General features: G+C 34.5%; 2 protein-coding genes across 2 annotated transcripts; both read left to right on the plus strand.

The window, feature by feature from the left end:
- The first annotated feature begins 1,316 nt into the window (after positions 1-1,316).
- LOC130954708 (dof zinc finger protein DOF5.4-like) lies at positions 1,317-3,044 on the plus strand. Its single transcript, XM_057881502.1, has one exon. The coding sequence runs from the start codon at positions 1,542-1,544 to the stop codon at positions 2,490-2,492; it is 951 nt and encodes a 316-aa protein (XP_057737485.1). The 5' UTR covers positions 1,317-1,541; the 3' UTR covers positions 2,493-3,044.
- Positions 3,045-13,135: 10,091 nt separating this feature from the next.
- On the plus strand, positions 13,136-16,194 carry LOC130961055 (protein MICROTUBULE BINDING PROTEIN 2C). Its single transcript, XM_057886702.1, has 6 exons — positions 13,136-13,153; positions 13,244-13,465; positions 13,758-13,841; positions 14,564-14,920; positions 15,127-15,345; positions 15,738-16,194. The coding sequence occupies exons 2-6, from the start codon at positions 13,259-13,261 to the stop codon at positions 15,906-15,908; spliced, it is 1,038 nt and encodes a 345-aa protein (XP_057742685.1). The 5' UTR covers positions 13,136-13,153; positions 13,244-13,258; the 3' UTR covers positions 15,909-16,194.
- Positions 16,195-16,780: the final 586 nt, after the last annotated feature.

Raw genomic sequence — 16,780 nt, forward strand, 5'->3', positions numbered from 1 at the left:
ATAACACAGAACCGAATGAGAAAGAAAATTTATGATCCAATTTGTCTTGATGTATTTGAGGATCATTCGGTTGGAAGATTCACCACCATTTTTAATTTCTGAAGAAGTTGATACTTTATGAAATAATCTTGCAAATATGTCTTTTCAATCACCTTTAAATGATTTATGTATGTTTTTATTTATTTATTGATGAATTATGATCAACTAAGATTTTGGTATGCTTTATAAGATGTTTATATTATTTTTTATCTTGATTTGTGAAACATTATCTATAATGCTAGATCAATTGGATTTGGAAGATGATGGAGATGATGATGGAACTAATAATGCTGTGAAAAATGCAAATCAAAATTAAATCAATCAGGATGTAACTCCATATTTGTCAAATGAAGAATAATACCCCGACTTTGAAATCACTCCTTGGATATAGTTCTTGGATTGTTATTCTTATTGTGTCTAATTAAGATACTATTATAGTAGTACTAACTAATTTCATGTCTATCTTTGTATTAGTTATCTTTAGAATTTGAGACTTGGTTGCTCTTAAAATGTTGGTGAAAATATGTATTTTGAATTTTTTTTAAAAATATTTTTACTATTTTATATTTTTTATTTACGTAAAATCGGTTTTACCGATTCAATAACCAGTAATTTATCGGTTGACCAGTTAACCACATTGAACAGTTTGATCACTGGTTCAATTTTTACAACTATGCTTCCGCCAACTTTTTAAGTATTAATTGTATATTAAAAATTTAGATTATTAATATTATTTTAATCGTAATTTTTTTATAATAATACGCATATCTCATTTACATTTTAAACGAAATAATTATGAATATATCTTATTTATACGGTATAAGATATGTGTTTTTTCAAACTCTAAATATTTTATTTGTAAACGAAATAAGTCAAATTATACAAATTGATAAATATATTACAAATTACCTATTTCGATAAATAAAATAATTAAATTATTTATTTGAAAAAAAATTCTAAATAAATCCATCACTAAAATATCGATCATTTACTGTATTAAATTAATCTGTACGGAAGGTGCATGAGCTGCATGTAAAATCTGTTACAGCAACTGTTCCACGCTGGCAGCTCGAATTCCAAGAAGGCAGCCAGTCCATTACGGGCACCTGCGACAGTAGAGGATATTTTCGGCATTTAAGAAACTAGTCCCCAGTCCCAGTGGCTGAAATGGTAGTTCAGCCAACATTGAAGGGTTCGTTGGTCAATTCTTCTCTTCAAATTAAAAAAAATAAAAATAAAAATCGAAAGAGAAAGTTTAGAAGTAGAAGATGAAAGAGTATTACATGGATATTTGTCAGTCACCAGACTCATAATCAAAATCACAACACAAACCACTCCTTCCTTTTCTTTTATTTTCTTCTCCAATCTCCACTCACTGTTCCACATGCACAAGTTAACCCACTGACACACTCCAAATTCTTCTCCCAAACAAAACCTCACTTCCTTCTTCAATTCTCTTATTATATTTATTACTTTCTTCTTCTTCTTTTTCCAACGCCCAAATGCAGGAGATACATTCAATGGGAGGCACCAGGTTCTTCGGCGCCGCTGCTGACAGGAGGCTCAGGCCACACCACCACCACCCTCACCAGAACACCGCTACCAACTGCCACCAGCAGCAAGCACTTAAATGTCCCCGTTGTGACTCACTCAACACCAAGTTCTGTTACTACAACAACTACAACCTCTCCCAGCCACGCCACTTCTGCAAGAACTGCCGCCGCTACTGGACCAAAGGCGGCGTCCTCCGCAACGTCCCTGTCGGCGGCGGTTGCCGCAAGTCCAAGCGTTCCAACGACAACAAGACCGCCAAAACCAGCAAAAATAATAATAGTAATAATAATAGCGCCACCGCAACTTCCTCCGCGGAAACGCCGCCGCAAACGACGTCGTCTCAGGCTCCACCGACGGACCAGAACTCCAATTCTCACTCCAGCAGCGAGAGCTCTAACCTCACCGCAGCGGCGGCGGCGGCGACCATCGGCACGACGGAGCTTAACTCTGATTCTTCCAAGTTGTTGATCCACGAGAATAACAACAACAACGCTTCCTCGAACCCTAATTTGGAGAGCGGTATTTTCTCTGAGATAGGGACGCTGACGAGCTTGATGGCTTCTTCTTCTTCCAACAACGATGCATTGGCGTTTGGATTTGGAGGTGGTGGTGTTGTTCCTGATGCGACGTCGTTTCAGTGGCATCAGCAGCAGAAGTTGCCGGAGAATCTGAACGGTAGTGGTGGGAGCTTGCTGGATCATCATGGACACGGTAGTACTGTAACCGTTGATTTGTCGGCACTTCAGAGCAAGACAGGAAACGGTGGATTTGGACCGTTGGATTGGCAAGCTGGTGTGGATCAAGGTTTGTTTGATCTCCCCAACTCCGTTGATCATGCTTACTGGAGTCACACTCAATGGCCTGATCACGATAATTCTAATCTCTTTCATCTCCCCTGAGAATGCCTAAACAAATTAAATATCCTCTCAAAATCTCACCTCTTTTTTTTATTATTTTTATTTTTAAATATAACTCTTATTTTTATAACGTGCAAAGTAAATTTGGAATCAAAACTAAAGTTAGAAGAAATTGAAAAGAATGAAAGAAGATGGAAGGGGTTCGTATAATTAATCATCTGATGTATATTTTTTTTTCTTTTTTAATTTGGGAGGTGATTGGGCTTGATTTTAGTTAGTGATGTGCATGCTTAACTAACTTCCATGTTAGTTTTGTCTGTTTTTTTTAATATAATTTTATTTTGAGTTTATGCTTATATATATGTATGTAACGTGGAATTTGATTGACTAGAGAAACAGAGAATATATATATATATATATATATATATATAGAAGCAGTGTTTTAATAGCGATTTAGTGATTATTTCTTATGTAGTTGTTTCTTTGTTTATTTAGCTTGTAATCTATCATTATTTGGCATTTGTTTTGAGCTTGAGATTTGAATCTTTCCGTACGTATGAGTGGGTATATGAATATGATGAGTTACATACTTACGGGTCACGGTTAATTAAATGAGATTTGTTTAATAATCTGGTATCAAACAGAGAACTAGCACTCTTGTATTTTGGTGGGGGCAGGGCTAGCATTGCATGCGCGATGATGAGTGTTTTGAGCGCGCGTGAGAGAGAGAGGGACACGTGGGAGTGGGTGAGAAGAGAAGAATCCTTGATGTTTAAGATGAGATCAGAGTCGGTTATAGTTTGGTGTGTAATGAAATTCTCCTCCTTGTATTAGAGCATGTAGTAGTAGGTTTTAGCTAAAGTTATTACTAAGGTGTTGGTGTGAGGGGCATGCAGCGAATTCCAAATTAGAATGATGGATGGAGTGGGTAGATGGATAAGATGATGGAGTGCTGGGTGGGAAGGAGAGGAGAGGAGAGGAGAGGAGAAGGAGGAAGAAGAAGCGGTTATTCATGATGCAGGTGGGTGGGTTGTGGGGTCCCCCCAGAAACCTCTGAGCTTGTGTTATGCACTATGCACTTCTGACACAGCAACCAAAGAAACTACCATGCTGCTGCACATTTTATGATATCATCCCGGCCCATTCCCCACCACACTGTTTTTTCCACTTCCACATAACTAGCTCTTTCATTATAATGAAGAAACTCAACACCAAAAAGTGGAGCTTATTAACCATCTTCAATTCGTGCCTAGTCACCTTGATAATGATGCACCACCATACAAGCGAGTCAGCCACCGACCAATTAAATAACTGTCAATTCTTAATATCTGGGTTTATCCGAAGAATCACAATTATTTTTGGATCTTTGAAAGATTAATATTCCGCCGTCAACGCTGTAAAAATTTGGAACCCAAGTGGTCCAAAGGAATGGGCAAAGCATACATAAACATAGGGTACCCTACACCACTGTGTTGATGAGGGGTCCCTTGAGTTGAAGTTGCAGCCCATAATATTTGCCAAAAGAGGTGAAGAAGAGATCATGGTCATGGACTAAGGCTAAGCTCATAGGGACAACAACATCGTCACTCTTTTTTAATGTGACACCTCCCCCCCAAAACCAGGCACATGGCCACTTTTCATGACCCGCAAGTCTTATCCGATCGAGGGTCGGCTATATGGATCAAACGATGTCATTGTAATCTATCATATATCATGTCTAGCTTATCTTATTTTGTGGTCCTTCTTTCCTCTTGGCGTGTAGTTTTCAATGCTTAACTTGCCCTATTCAAACCCCTGACGTCTGAACTTGTTCTCCTGTGCAGCATTAATGTCTTTGCTTGCCCACCCCCTTACCCAATTCAGTTTCAAATCCACTGTGTTGTTTTATGATGCTGAAGTGAACCATTAAAACTTTGTTATGATGATACATATGTATACAGTGTAATGTACATGGTGATTGATGTGTGAGGTCAGAGTAGGTTTGAGTGGCCAAGAAAAGAGTTTTGTTGTTTGTTGCAACTTGCAACTTGCAACTTGCATTGCATTGCATGATGATCATAATTGGTTGTGAATTGTAATGACGTTGCATGTTTAGAAATGCTTTGATATTGTGCCATCAGATTTCCCACGATCTTTGCCATTTATATTCACTTTCGTGCCACACCCGTAATCCTAATAAGTGCCTTTTTTGTCAACCAAACCGGCCTAATACTATTATTTTGGCATTTTATTTGGACCAGCTTCTACTTGTATTATATTCATTGTCCTGCATACATTCTTCAACATTGTCTTACAATTTAGAATATGAATATTCAGCTCAGATAATTGCAGCGACATTGTTTTCAGACTAAGGATGCATAAGTAGTTCAGCAAATATGTGGGGATCATTTGTCCCAAGGACATAGTGCCTCTTCACAATTTGAATATTCTTAATTGATTCCAAATCATCCAAGTAACTGGTCTAAGCAGTCCCTGATATATCAATAGGTTATCGTACAGAGATTGTTTAGATCAATTACTTGATAGAGACTAATTAAAAGTTTTCGAACCGTGAAGGATAGCGATTTTTCGGACAAATAATTAGGTATTAAAAAGATCATTTACTCATTATTTATTTTATATTTTCTTCAATGTAAACAACAATCTTCCCAACTCAAATCCACATCTTGTAGATAAAAGATTTGAGTTGTCATTATCTCAAAAAATAAACTTGACTATTGAGTCATTTTACTCATCAGTATGATATGGCATAAGGAATTGTTATCATTATCACATGCATTCCATGATATCATGGCAAATCAAAATCTTCTGCATGTCACACAATTTGATATAATTTACTCAGCCGCAAATGTTAGTGCTCAGAATTTGCAGCAGGGGTTGCATATCTTCCGCCATCGACGCTTTCTCGGCAGTCTTCTATCGGCTTTCACCATCTTCACAGGGCTTCCCTTCCATTCTGGGGAGATTCTGTTTTCATGCACAAGCCAAAAACTATGATCAAGTTATTTGCATTGTAGAAGAGGAACTAATTAAATCATTGAAAAAAAAAAAAGATAAAGATGAACATATTTACATGGGAAAACTGAATGAGTTACTGCTTATGCTGCTGTCATTAGATTGATGAGAAGCCATTTCAGATTTTGAAGTATCACGAGAAGTTTCATCTGGATCATTATCTGTTTGTAGATCAAAGCTTTCTCCTGAACTTGTTAGAGTTTGTAAGTTCCCTATAAGAGGAATAGTAGACAAGTTTTTGGCTTTAGGAAATTGTTGATACTCTGCATAATGTGGATACTCCTTTCTGCTGCTAATTGTTCTTGAGAATGCATTCTTCTGCCAATGCTTGAGACTGAAAGATCTCGAAAACTCGTCGTCTCGGAAAATCTAAGAATTTCGAAAGACAGAGGGAAGAACAATGTAAAACAACTGGTTCATGAGATACCCTTATTAATTCTTATGACTAAAGTAGAGTTTGTTTTATTAGTCCTTCATGAACTGAATTTTTAGATTGTTTAATGGTGGCAAATCCATATTGAATTTCTATTTACTATATGATAATAGCAAAACCATTGAACATTGAATGTTTTGATTTAAAAGTAGAGTGTGATGATGGAGAATATTTCTTTTATATGTGAATTTCAGGCATATGACAAATCTATGCCAGAAGCTTATTGCAAAGTTTATAACTTTGGATGATTTATCTTTATCAATATATTATTCAATTATAGTATCATGTTACAGAAAGTGAAATTGTGAAAAATATTGTTAGCTGAAGTGAAACACTTTGAAATGCACAATTTGCTCTGTGTCTGATATATAGCAACCATCTGATGAATATTGTTCTTTCCTCATTATTCAACATTTTCCCTAAGAAACTTACATGCATCAGTTCACGTGTACAAGTTGAAAACACACCAACCTTTAACAAGAATATGAACTTAATACTTGAATTTTATATGTTATAATTCCAAACTAGAAGACTGCCTTTTAATTCTAAGCACATAAATCTTCTATTTCTACTAAAATTATTCTTTTACGAAAAATAGAGGTATTTTTTACATTGTTTAACAACATTATGGTATCAAATTGCATATTTTTAAAATTCAAGAACTTGAATTGAAAAAATATTATAAGAACAGAACGAATAAACAGACTTAAGTATAGACTAATTGAACTGCTAACATATTACTTCACATGGATATCTCATTATCTAACTGTTATATTTGGCATATGATTAAAGAAAAAAAAGAAGACAAAAACATCAAAATCAGTGAACACTAGACATAGATACCAATATCAGAATAATTGTAGTCTTATTAGGTGGCAATATCATTAAAAATAAACTCTTCCTAAGCAAAGAGATTTAGTGTCCAAACATAAGAATTAACATTTCTAACCTCTCCTAGTGCCTCTGATGTCTTCTTCCTTGTGGGGTGTTCACTTGAACTCTCATAAGTTGTGTTCACATTCACATCCTTAATGCATGAAGGTGTAAATTCTGATCTACTTGAATTGGATGAATCACTTCTGAAGCCAGAGAAACATGGTGTGTTTTGATCCAATCTACATTCTCCTAACACACACTTTCCTTTTGTTGAATCTCCTCTGTCAATGCAAATATCCTTCACAAACTTTTTATGATCCTCATACAGAAAAACAACAAGCTCTGGCACATCATAATCCTTAACAATTTTCGCTTCATTCAATGAACATACCCGCCGCCCCGGTACCGGAGACTCCCTTATGAGAAATCCATGACCCTCTTTTGAATCCATAATCTTTCTCAGATTTGTTCTTTTGTCACTGGATTTGAAAATGAAAGACTGGTGATCAAAGACAAAAAAAAAATTGCATGGTGAAAATGACTACTTACCCATGAAAGTTAAAATTGTCAATTACTTTGTTACCTTGATCAGTTCAATCAACTTCTATTAGAACCTAATCACAATCACAGTGTAGTGAGTAAGAATCATAGGAGCAAAATGAAGAACTTCAGATTGAATGGACTTCTCAGTCACAATCACGCATGTGCAAATAAAGCAAAATCTTAGAGTTACATGCTGGCATCAACCTTTGAATTTAAAGAGAAAAATCCAATCTTCTTAAATTTAAATTAACACTAGATTATTTAGATAGCTTTAATCCTAGCACACGGCTCATCCGAGATTCGTTTCGATTTTTATTAATGATTCTACCAAAATTCATTGATTCGGAGAGTGAAGTGTGTTATCAGAACTTATGGTATAATAACTTTCCATGTTAGTATACTTGATGAGATTTGTTGTTGTCCTACTTGTTAAACTATTCATTATTATTATTATTTTAAATATTTAACTAATTTGTGTCCTAAAGGCACATTTTAAAAATATAATAATAGAAAATTTTTAATATTTTTGATATGTTTAATGCATTAAAAATATAAAAAAAAATTTATAAAATTATTTTTTTATGGTATACTTAATATATGTTTTTACTTTTTAGGGTACAAATTAATAAAACTCTTATTTTGAAAATAAATGATAAAAAGAGAAATTATAAACAAACACAGAGAACAAGAAAATAATGAAAGAAAATGAATTGTGGTTCTAATTAATTACCCGGTACTAGTGCGCTTAGCAAAAACATTCTCTCATGTCTGATAAATGTTTTTTCATTGTTCCAATGGTTCTGTTCTGTGTGCACTAGGAAGAGAGACCATACAATTTTGAACATGAAGATGGTGTCTTCTTGTGTGTACATAGATTTCATTGGGAATTAAAAATAAAGTGGGGGAGTGAATCAAAAGCTAAGTCACATGTATGGAATAAAGATGTAGTAATTGATATTCCCTAAGAAGATTGATATATTTCCATTTCCTTCAATGAGTTCATACCATGAGATATTGGATTGAGATGCATATCATCATCCACACCTATTGCCAGCAAAGTTTCTTGTTAGAGAAGAAAAATAAAAGCCATTTTTGGGTCCACCTTTCATTCCTTAATATTCATCATCATCATCATATAGATTAATGATGGTGGACTTGGTTCAGAGCCTCAAATTCTGATACCAATCAAATCTAATATTACAAAATAATAATATTTAAAAAGAGTAAACTATCATTTGTACCCACGGAAGTTAAAAACGCTAACAGATCTACCCATAGAAAAAAGAAATTACCATTTGTACTCATAAAAAATTGTTTTTACATGCAAACTTTTTCAAACCCTAAAAAACTATCTAAAATCCCTAAATTACCCTTATCTTTACTATCACACCACCTCCTTTACCCAATCACCTTTCTAACTCTAACCCTCTTCACCCAGCCACCATCCCTCTCTCCCTTTCTAATCTCAAATCCCACCACCACCTCTTTACCCAGCCACCACCCTTCTTTCTCTTTCTAACACACTCTCACCATTACTTTCCACTCAGTCCCCACCGCTGCTCCAATGGGTCCTTGCCACACCCTCCTCTCTTTCATCCTCACAGTCACAGCAACACTTGCTGCCGCTTCCCCGGAGAAGAAGAACACCTTCACGGTGCAAGTCCACCATGAAATGAAGTCAAGCCCCCCATTTTCCCAACCTACAAGCACGGGTACGAATCCTCTCTCGCTTCTATTATCAACCATGCCACTGCAGTTGAAACCACCCCGCCGCCGTCCTTCACACTTACGACACTGTCTTTCACGGCTTCTCAGCAAAGCTCTCACCTTTAGAGGCCCAGAAGCTAGAATCCCTGTCCCACGTCGTCGCAATGATCCCGGAGCAGGTCCGCCAACTCCACACTACCCGCTCACCGCAGTTCTTGGGCCTCAAAACTGCCGACAGGGCTGGCCTCCTCAAGGAGACGGATTTTAGTTCAGATCTCGTCATTGGAGTCATTGACACCTGTCTTGACAGAGAGAGTTTCAACGACCACGACCTCGGCGCTGTTCCTCCCAACTGGAAGGGCAGTGGCGGTGGTGGTTCTACAATGCAGAAAGAAGTAAAGAGGGTTGGCTATGGCGGCGATAAAGTAGCGTAAAGAGGAGGGTCTCTAACGCGGTAGGCTCTGGTTTGAGGCCGATGGTGATGGTGGCGAGGAGAAGTCGGCGCAGTGCTCCTGGGCTGGCGGAGGTCCGCGACATTGCTAGCGGAGAAAGGTGAACGATGATGAGGAGGGTGAGACGGTGGTTTGTGGTTGATGCTGGGATTGGGTGGCTGAGAATATTGAGAGAGAGAGGAGGGAGAAAGGAGATGATAGTGTGGAGAGAAGGGTAATTTAGGAATTTTATTTAATTTTTTAGGGTTTGGATAATTTTGCCTGTAAAAATAATTTTTTATGAATACAAATGATAATTTTTTTTCTATAGATAAATATGTTAGCGTTTTTAACTTTCGTAGGTACAAATGGTAATTTACTTTATTTAAAAATGTTAGATTAAGAGAAGTACAATATTCCTATTTTATTAGGAAAGAATAATATCCTTATCACTCAAGGATATATAAAAGGGAAAAAAATCTTATCCCTTCATAGAGTTAGTCTAATTTAATTCAAATTAGTCAAATTTAAATACATTATGGTAAGAGAAAAGTATAATAAGAATTTAATCATAAAAGGATAATTAGGTTTCTAAAAATTTTAACTTCAGATTAATTAATTTCTAAAAAAAAATTGATTTGATCTTTTAAAATATCAAATGATAATGATGGACACATTATATTTTTTATTAATTTATTATATAAAATTTAAGGATAATACTTATATATATTGTTAACTATTATTATGTGTCTATTTATGAAAGATTTAAATGTATATAATAATTTTTAGAGAGAAACTTCACATGTTTTAGTAAGATTTGTAGTAAATAAAGAGTAGTTTATAAAAGTTATATAAAAATTCAAAAGATAATGAATGTTTTATTGTCTAAAACTACATCATTTTTATGTTTATGTGATACACATCACTGTAGATAATGAAATACATGTGCAATTTCATTTTGTTTCGCACTATTTATTGACAGAAGAACATCTATGTTTAGTATTTACTATCGTAAATGATCTAATTGGTATTTTTTTTCTTTAAATACTAATTAGTCTGAAGTCGAAATCTTGAAAATCTAATTATCGCTTTACTAAATTTAATACAATTAAAAATGACAAAGAACAGATAATACTAAATTTTGACACTATTTTATTTAGACTATATTCTAGTTATTTTTTTGCATATTGAAAAGCTTTTAACTAGTCTAAGAATAAAGATTCAACCCCATCCTTATTCATTTTTATGAAGGACAAGGTGTTCTTTGTCCAAAGAAAAGATACTTCGATTCTCAACTTTTTTATTTTTGAACAATACCATCCTCTATTGAAAAATTCGTTAAATAGTAACTAAAATTAGTTTTGCGGGGTTTTATTTGTGATCTCAATAATATGACCAACTATGACCATTGCTACTATGAGTCTACCACCTTCTTCATTCTTATCATTATTACTTTTATCTCTACTATGTTTATTGTATAACCATACTTTATCACTATCGTTATCTCTTCTACTGTCGTCATTACCAATATAAATATTATTAACATTTAATGTTAACTTATTTTATTTTTTGTTTGATGCTATTTTTTTAAAAGATATTCATACTATAATTACTTTTTTTCCTGCAATATCATTTTTAGTAATGTCTTTCTCCACTTAACTATCATCAGTAAAAAAAATTTTTTAAAATAAATTTATTAATAATTTGTAAAAATTTAAACTCCTAATCTACAAATAAAATTCTTACAAAATTAATTTTTATTACTATTTAACGAAATTTTTAATTAAAAAATTGTATCGTCCTCAAATAAAATAATTAAAGATTGAAGTGTTTTTTTAGACAAAAAATATTTTATTATCTTTTATAAAAATAAACAAGAATCTAATTAAGTTTTTACTTTTAATCGTATCTATTGTTCGTTCTTAAATGCAATTTAAAATAAGGCCGTTGTCTATCATATCGAAATGTGAGTTGCAAAATTATTAAAAAAAGAGTATATACCCATTTTGGTTCTCAAAGAATTTTAAACCAGACATTTTAGTCTCCAACTAAAATTAATTACTCGATTGGTCCTTAACAATTAATTTCGTCAGTCACTTAGGTCCTTGACTCCGTCAACTCTAATAGAAGACAAAATGGTCCCTGAAAATTCTAACATGGGACAAAATGATCCCTGACAACTCTAACGAGGGACAAAATGATCTCTGACCCTTTTATTCGAAAACGACATTGTTCTTCCCCAATTTTTATCATATCTCGCATAACCCTAACATTTATACTCTCCTTCTTCACCTTCACAGTCTTCTTTTCCATCTTTTCCTTCCTCCTCTTTAGCTCCAAGATTAAACCATGGTGTAATTGTCACACGTGTCGCACCTACCTCAACATGTCATGAACCACACACTTCCTAAATCTTTGTGACTGGTACATCCACCTCCTCTGCACTTCACCCACCAAAAGCATCCACTTCCACGTCTTTGATAACATCACCTCCAACCCCGACAACGTCCACGACATCCTCAAGACCAAATCCCACAACTACTCCAAGGGCACGCCTTTCTCCACTTTCCGGCAAGCAATATAGATTATTGGACATTAGGACATCATGAGAAGATTCTCTTTTGACATCATATAAAAATTCTCATTTGAAATAGACACCGAGTGCTTCATTGCTTCTTTCCTGAAGTCCAAGTTGGTAGAGAGTTTCAACCTCGCATCCAAGCTATTACAACGAGTAATGTCGCTGTTGCCGCTCATATGGAAAGTGAAGCGATTACTGAACATTGGTTCGGAGAAGAAGCTGAAAGAAGCGATCGGAGTAGTGGACAATGTGGTCATAGAAATGTTAGGGCAGAGGAGGAGGGAGATGGCAACGACTACAACGAGTCTTAACAAATCAGACTTGCTGTTTAGATTCATGGGATCTAACGAAGACGACATCTAATTAAGAGACACAGGCATTAGTTTCTTGAGTATGAATTGGTTGAGAACAAGTTGAGGATTTTTTTCTTGTTAACATTAAATTTATAGAGTGTGCATTGTGTAGTTTGAAGTTACAGTGTTAGACTGTTAGTGTTATGCGAGATATGATGGAAATTGGGAGAGAACAGTGTCGTTTCCGAACAGAGGATATCAGGGACCATTTTGTCCCCTGTTATAGTTGTCAGGGACTATTTTGTCCTCCGTTAGAATTAACGGAGTAAAGGACCTAAGTGACTGACGGAATTAATTATTATGGACCAATCGAATAATTAATTTTAGTTGAAGACTAAAGTGTCCAGTCTAAATTTCTTTGAGGACCAAAATGGTATAAACTCTTAAAAAAAAAAAACATAGCAAGCTCTACAAATTACAATTGGAGAAAGACTTTATTGACAATTTTTTTCTCAAAAATCATATATCAAATAAAATTTGACAATTTCCATATAAATGTGCAACGGAAAAATTGGCCTTAAAATAAAACGAAATAATTTAGTTAAAAGAGAAACAATGATTTTGTCGTTGTTGAAGTTTTTTGAAACATTGGCAGCGGGTGTTGCCAAATGGCTACTCTACCAGCTTACGAAAGCAACCATGAAGGGCAATTACGTCATTTCAAACCTGATCCCTAACACTGAATCGAAAATATCCGTTGCTTTCTCTTCGAATAGAAAATCAAAATCTACAATTTTTTTCTAAAGCGAGGGTCTCTCGTCGCAGTAGTGTCACTCTCAAGTCAAATTCTTTTGCCCTTGTTTATTTTGATTTCTCTTTGTTCGATCTTGATTCTCGAGCATCGAATTTTTCAGTGGGAGAAAAAGAAAATGTACGAGGGGCAGCGATTCGTGGATATGCAAGGAAATTCCGATTTCGGAGACCCTAATTCGTGGCTTTCAGCTCATGATAACTCTTCTTCCGAACTTGCTAGCTCCGCCGCCGCTGCTGCCGCCGCATCTGGTGGTGCTGGAAACTTGCATCGCGTCCTCTTCAACGACCTTGTCGAGATTGTTCCTCTCGTTCAGTCCCTCATCGTAAACCCTCCTTTTTCCCTCTTATCTGTTTTTCAATTTTCAATATCTTTTTTCCGTTTCTCAACGCTTTTTTGTACCAATGTGAGAGCAAAGGAACGAAATTTTTGGGAAATTAGAGCAATTTTAGAATTATTCTTATGATTTATGTAATTATGCCATGTGGAGGAAGAAAAAGGAAGCAACTTTAACTTATTTTGATTTGATTTGATTAAACTTATTTTTTAAATATCTTTATTGAATGAATGATGATTTGAAGTTTGAAGTGATGAGTGGAACTCTTGAATGTGGATAGGATCGTAAAGCAAGAAGCTCATTCACCCGTCGTGGTTCCATTATCTACACCAAAACGCCTACAAGAGAAACGTTGTCTAAAAAAGTAAGTGTGTAATAGTGTAAGACTGCAATACATTTCCCTTTTCTTATTTTTATTTTTATTTTAATTTTTTTGGGTTCCTCATCTAGCATTGTCTATTTAAGGGTTTCCTCCCATTTGATATAATTTTGATTAATATATGACACGCTTCTGAATGGTTTCGTTAATTGATGACTTAAGAGTTGAAATAATGCAAACTCATCTTTCTATATATATCATATATACTGGGACATGTAAATCTGAAATCAGTCAAATCACCTAATTTTGGTTGTTATACTTATTTTAGTATTCTTTTGTTGCAATTGTATGGATTTGTTTGTTGCCATTGGGTTTATCAATGGTAATTATAGTTGAAGCTTAATATGAAAATTTACTGAACCAACTTATTTTCCTCTGAGAGCATGGTTCTGCTGCAGCCCACATGAATATTGCTCTCATACCATTGGACTGCTTTATATTGCTCTTTGATTGCATGTTTGGCATGTGTCTATAACAATCAACTTATTTCTTGCCAAATTTTACTTAATGAAATTGGATGCTTTGGTGAATGATATTATTCATGTAAAATATATCTGGGGCAAATGAGTTTTTCCTCTTCTAAATTCTAAATTCAAATTATTTTACAACAGACCATCATTTATAAATTATCTATTGGTCATGCTCATGTGTGCAATTTTCATCCTTTTTCAAATAATCAACTAATTGATTGTTCATATCCATTGTAGGCAACAGATTTAAGAGGGAAAAATGCCACTCAATCTATTCCTGTCAAAAAGAAAAAGGACCAAGCTGAAAAAGAACAAGGCAAAAATGGTAACAATAATTCTGATGCTGACAGTTTTTCTATGTTTTCTTCAAGAGCTTCGACATCAGAAAAGGACAGCGAAGAGCTAGTTATATTGAAGGAACAAGTAGAGGAACTTCAGAGGAAATTGCAGGAGAAAGATGACCTTCTAAGGTCAGCTGAAAACACAAGCGAACAACTGAATGCTTTTAATGCAAATCTCGATGATCTGAAACGCCAGGCTTCAGAAAAGGACTCTTTGCTTAAGTATACTCAACAACAACTCTCTGATGCTAAGGTACCAATCCACTTGTGTTTTCTAATCAGTAATTTGGCACCAATAGTAGCAAAGTTGTTCATACTGCAAGCCGGGTTCATCCTTTACAAACCATACCTTTGGACTATATTCATACTCCCATTGCTATTGACGGAGTAGGTTTTTGAAGGTTTTAAAGTCATTCCTCTCAGTCTCTCACACATCAACAATGTCTGCTTTTTATGCAGATTAAGCTTGCAGACAAGCAAGCTGCCCTTGAAAAGATACAGTGGGAAGCAATGACATCGAACAAGAGAGTGGAGAAACTCCAAGAAGAGCTAGATTCTGTGCAAGGAGACATTTCATCATTTAGATTGTTCCTTGAGAGCTTAACAAAAACCGATACTGCTGATTACACCGATGATTATGACACCAAGCCTTGTGATTTAAATTACGTTTCCAGTATTGTGAGTTTATCAATACTTTATTACCAACATGCACATCATATATCTGAAAACTTGTTTATTGATTCTGTTCATCCTTCCTATGGCTTCCTTTTTCTGTGGAGAGGGAGCTGCTTAAAGCAAATATACGAGATTGATGTGCACCACTTATGTTTTAAGATCACAATTTCACATGCATAAGTATATAATTGAATTGGTAGTGACTCACATGTCTATTTGCAAGTGAAGTTGATAGTCGAGAACCGTTAGATGATTTGACATATTTGACTAAATTGTTATCTAATAGTTCTTAATTATTAGCTTCACATAAAGACAACTGCATCTGAGTTTCTATCAATTGAATTCTCGAGTTGGTAATGAACTTTTAAAGTGAAAATATCTGCTTGGTTGAACAGGATGATTTGGATGAGGTGGAATTGCAGAAAATGGAAGATGCAAGAAAAGCTTACATTGCTGCACTTGCCATTGCCAAGGAAAAACGAGATGAAGAATCAGTTGCTGCTGCCGCTAAAGCTAGGTTACATCTACAGTCATTTGTTTTCAAATCCAAAAATTTCACTATGTAGTTTCATTTTAATTGCTTACACGCTAGGCCCTGTAGTCACATAGATTAATGCACTTTCGTCTGTATCAGCGGCATTTGTTAATGGTTTGTCTATATAAAATGCCTTTTTGATTCATTCAACTACATATAGTTGTGTCATTTTATATCATAAAGTGAAACTGGTTCAATGAGGTGATGCTTTAAGGTCTGTGAAAATATTGTTTTATTTTCATTTGGGTTAACTACCAATGGAAATGATCGACATTTTCTCTTTTTACAATCTTGTTTTTGTTACTATATCTTTTTTGGTGTCTAATTTATATTTGTAAATTGTAAAGTCTCTTTTTCTTTTTTGGTCTGCCTATGTAACTTGAACAGCAATTTATATTTTCAATTTTTGGATCTCTATAACGCCTTCACGAAAGGAATGTAGCTAGAATTTTTGGGTACAGGAATGTAGCTAGATTCCTTAGGGATTATAATTTTTTAGGATAATAATAACTTGCTTTAATACTAACATAAGTAGAGTTATATTTAGATTATTCAGAGAAATGATTTAACAAAACAATAAAAAGTCAATAAAGGACTATTAGGAATTACGAAAAACTTATTAAATTATTTTAAAAGCTCGCATGATAGCAAAAAATAAATTAATTTTTAAATTGGTTTAATTACGTTATTAGTTTTTAACTTTTTATAGTTTTATCAATTTTTTATAATTTAAAAAGGTTATAGTTAGGCTCCTATATTTAGATAAAAGTTTGTAATTAGATTTTTATTATTATTTTTCATAAAAAAAACAATTATATTAGAATATTTGCTTTTAGAATATTTCACAATTTCATCTTATATCAAACAAAAAAGATTATTCCAGAAAAACAGTTGTATTTTTTA

The sequence above is a fragment of the Arachis stenosperma genome, chromosome 1 (genome assembly GCF_014773155.1).
Source record: "Arachis stenosperma cultivar V10309 chromosome 1, arast.V10309.gnm1.PFL2, whole genome shotgun sequence".
Classification (NCBI taxonomy): Eukaryota; Viridiplantae; Streptophyta; class Magnoliopsida; order Fabales; family Fabaceae; genus Arachis; species Arachis stenosperma.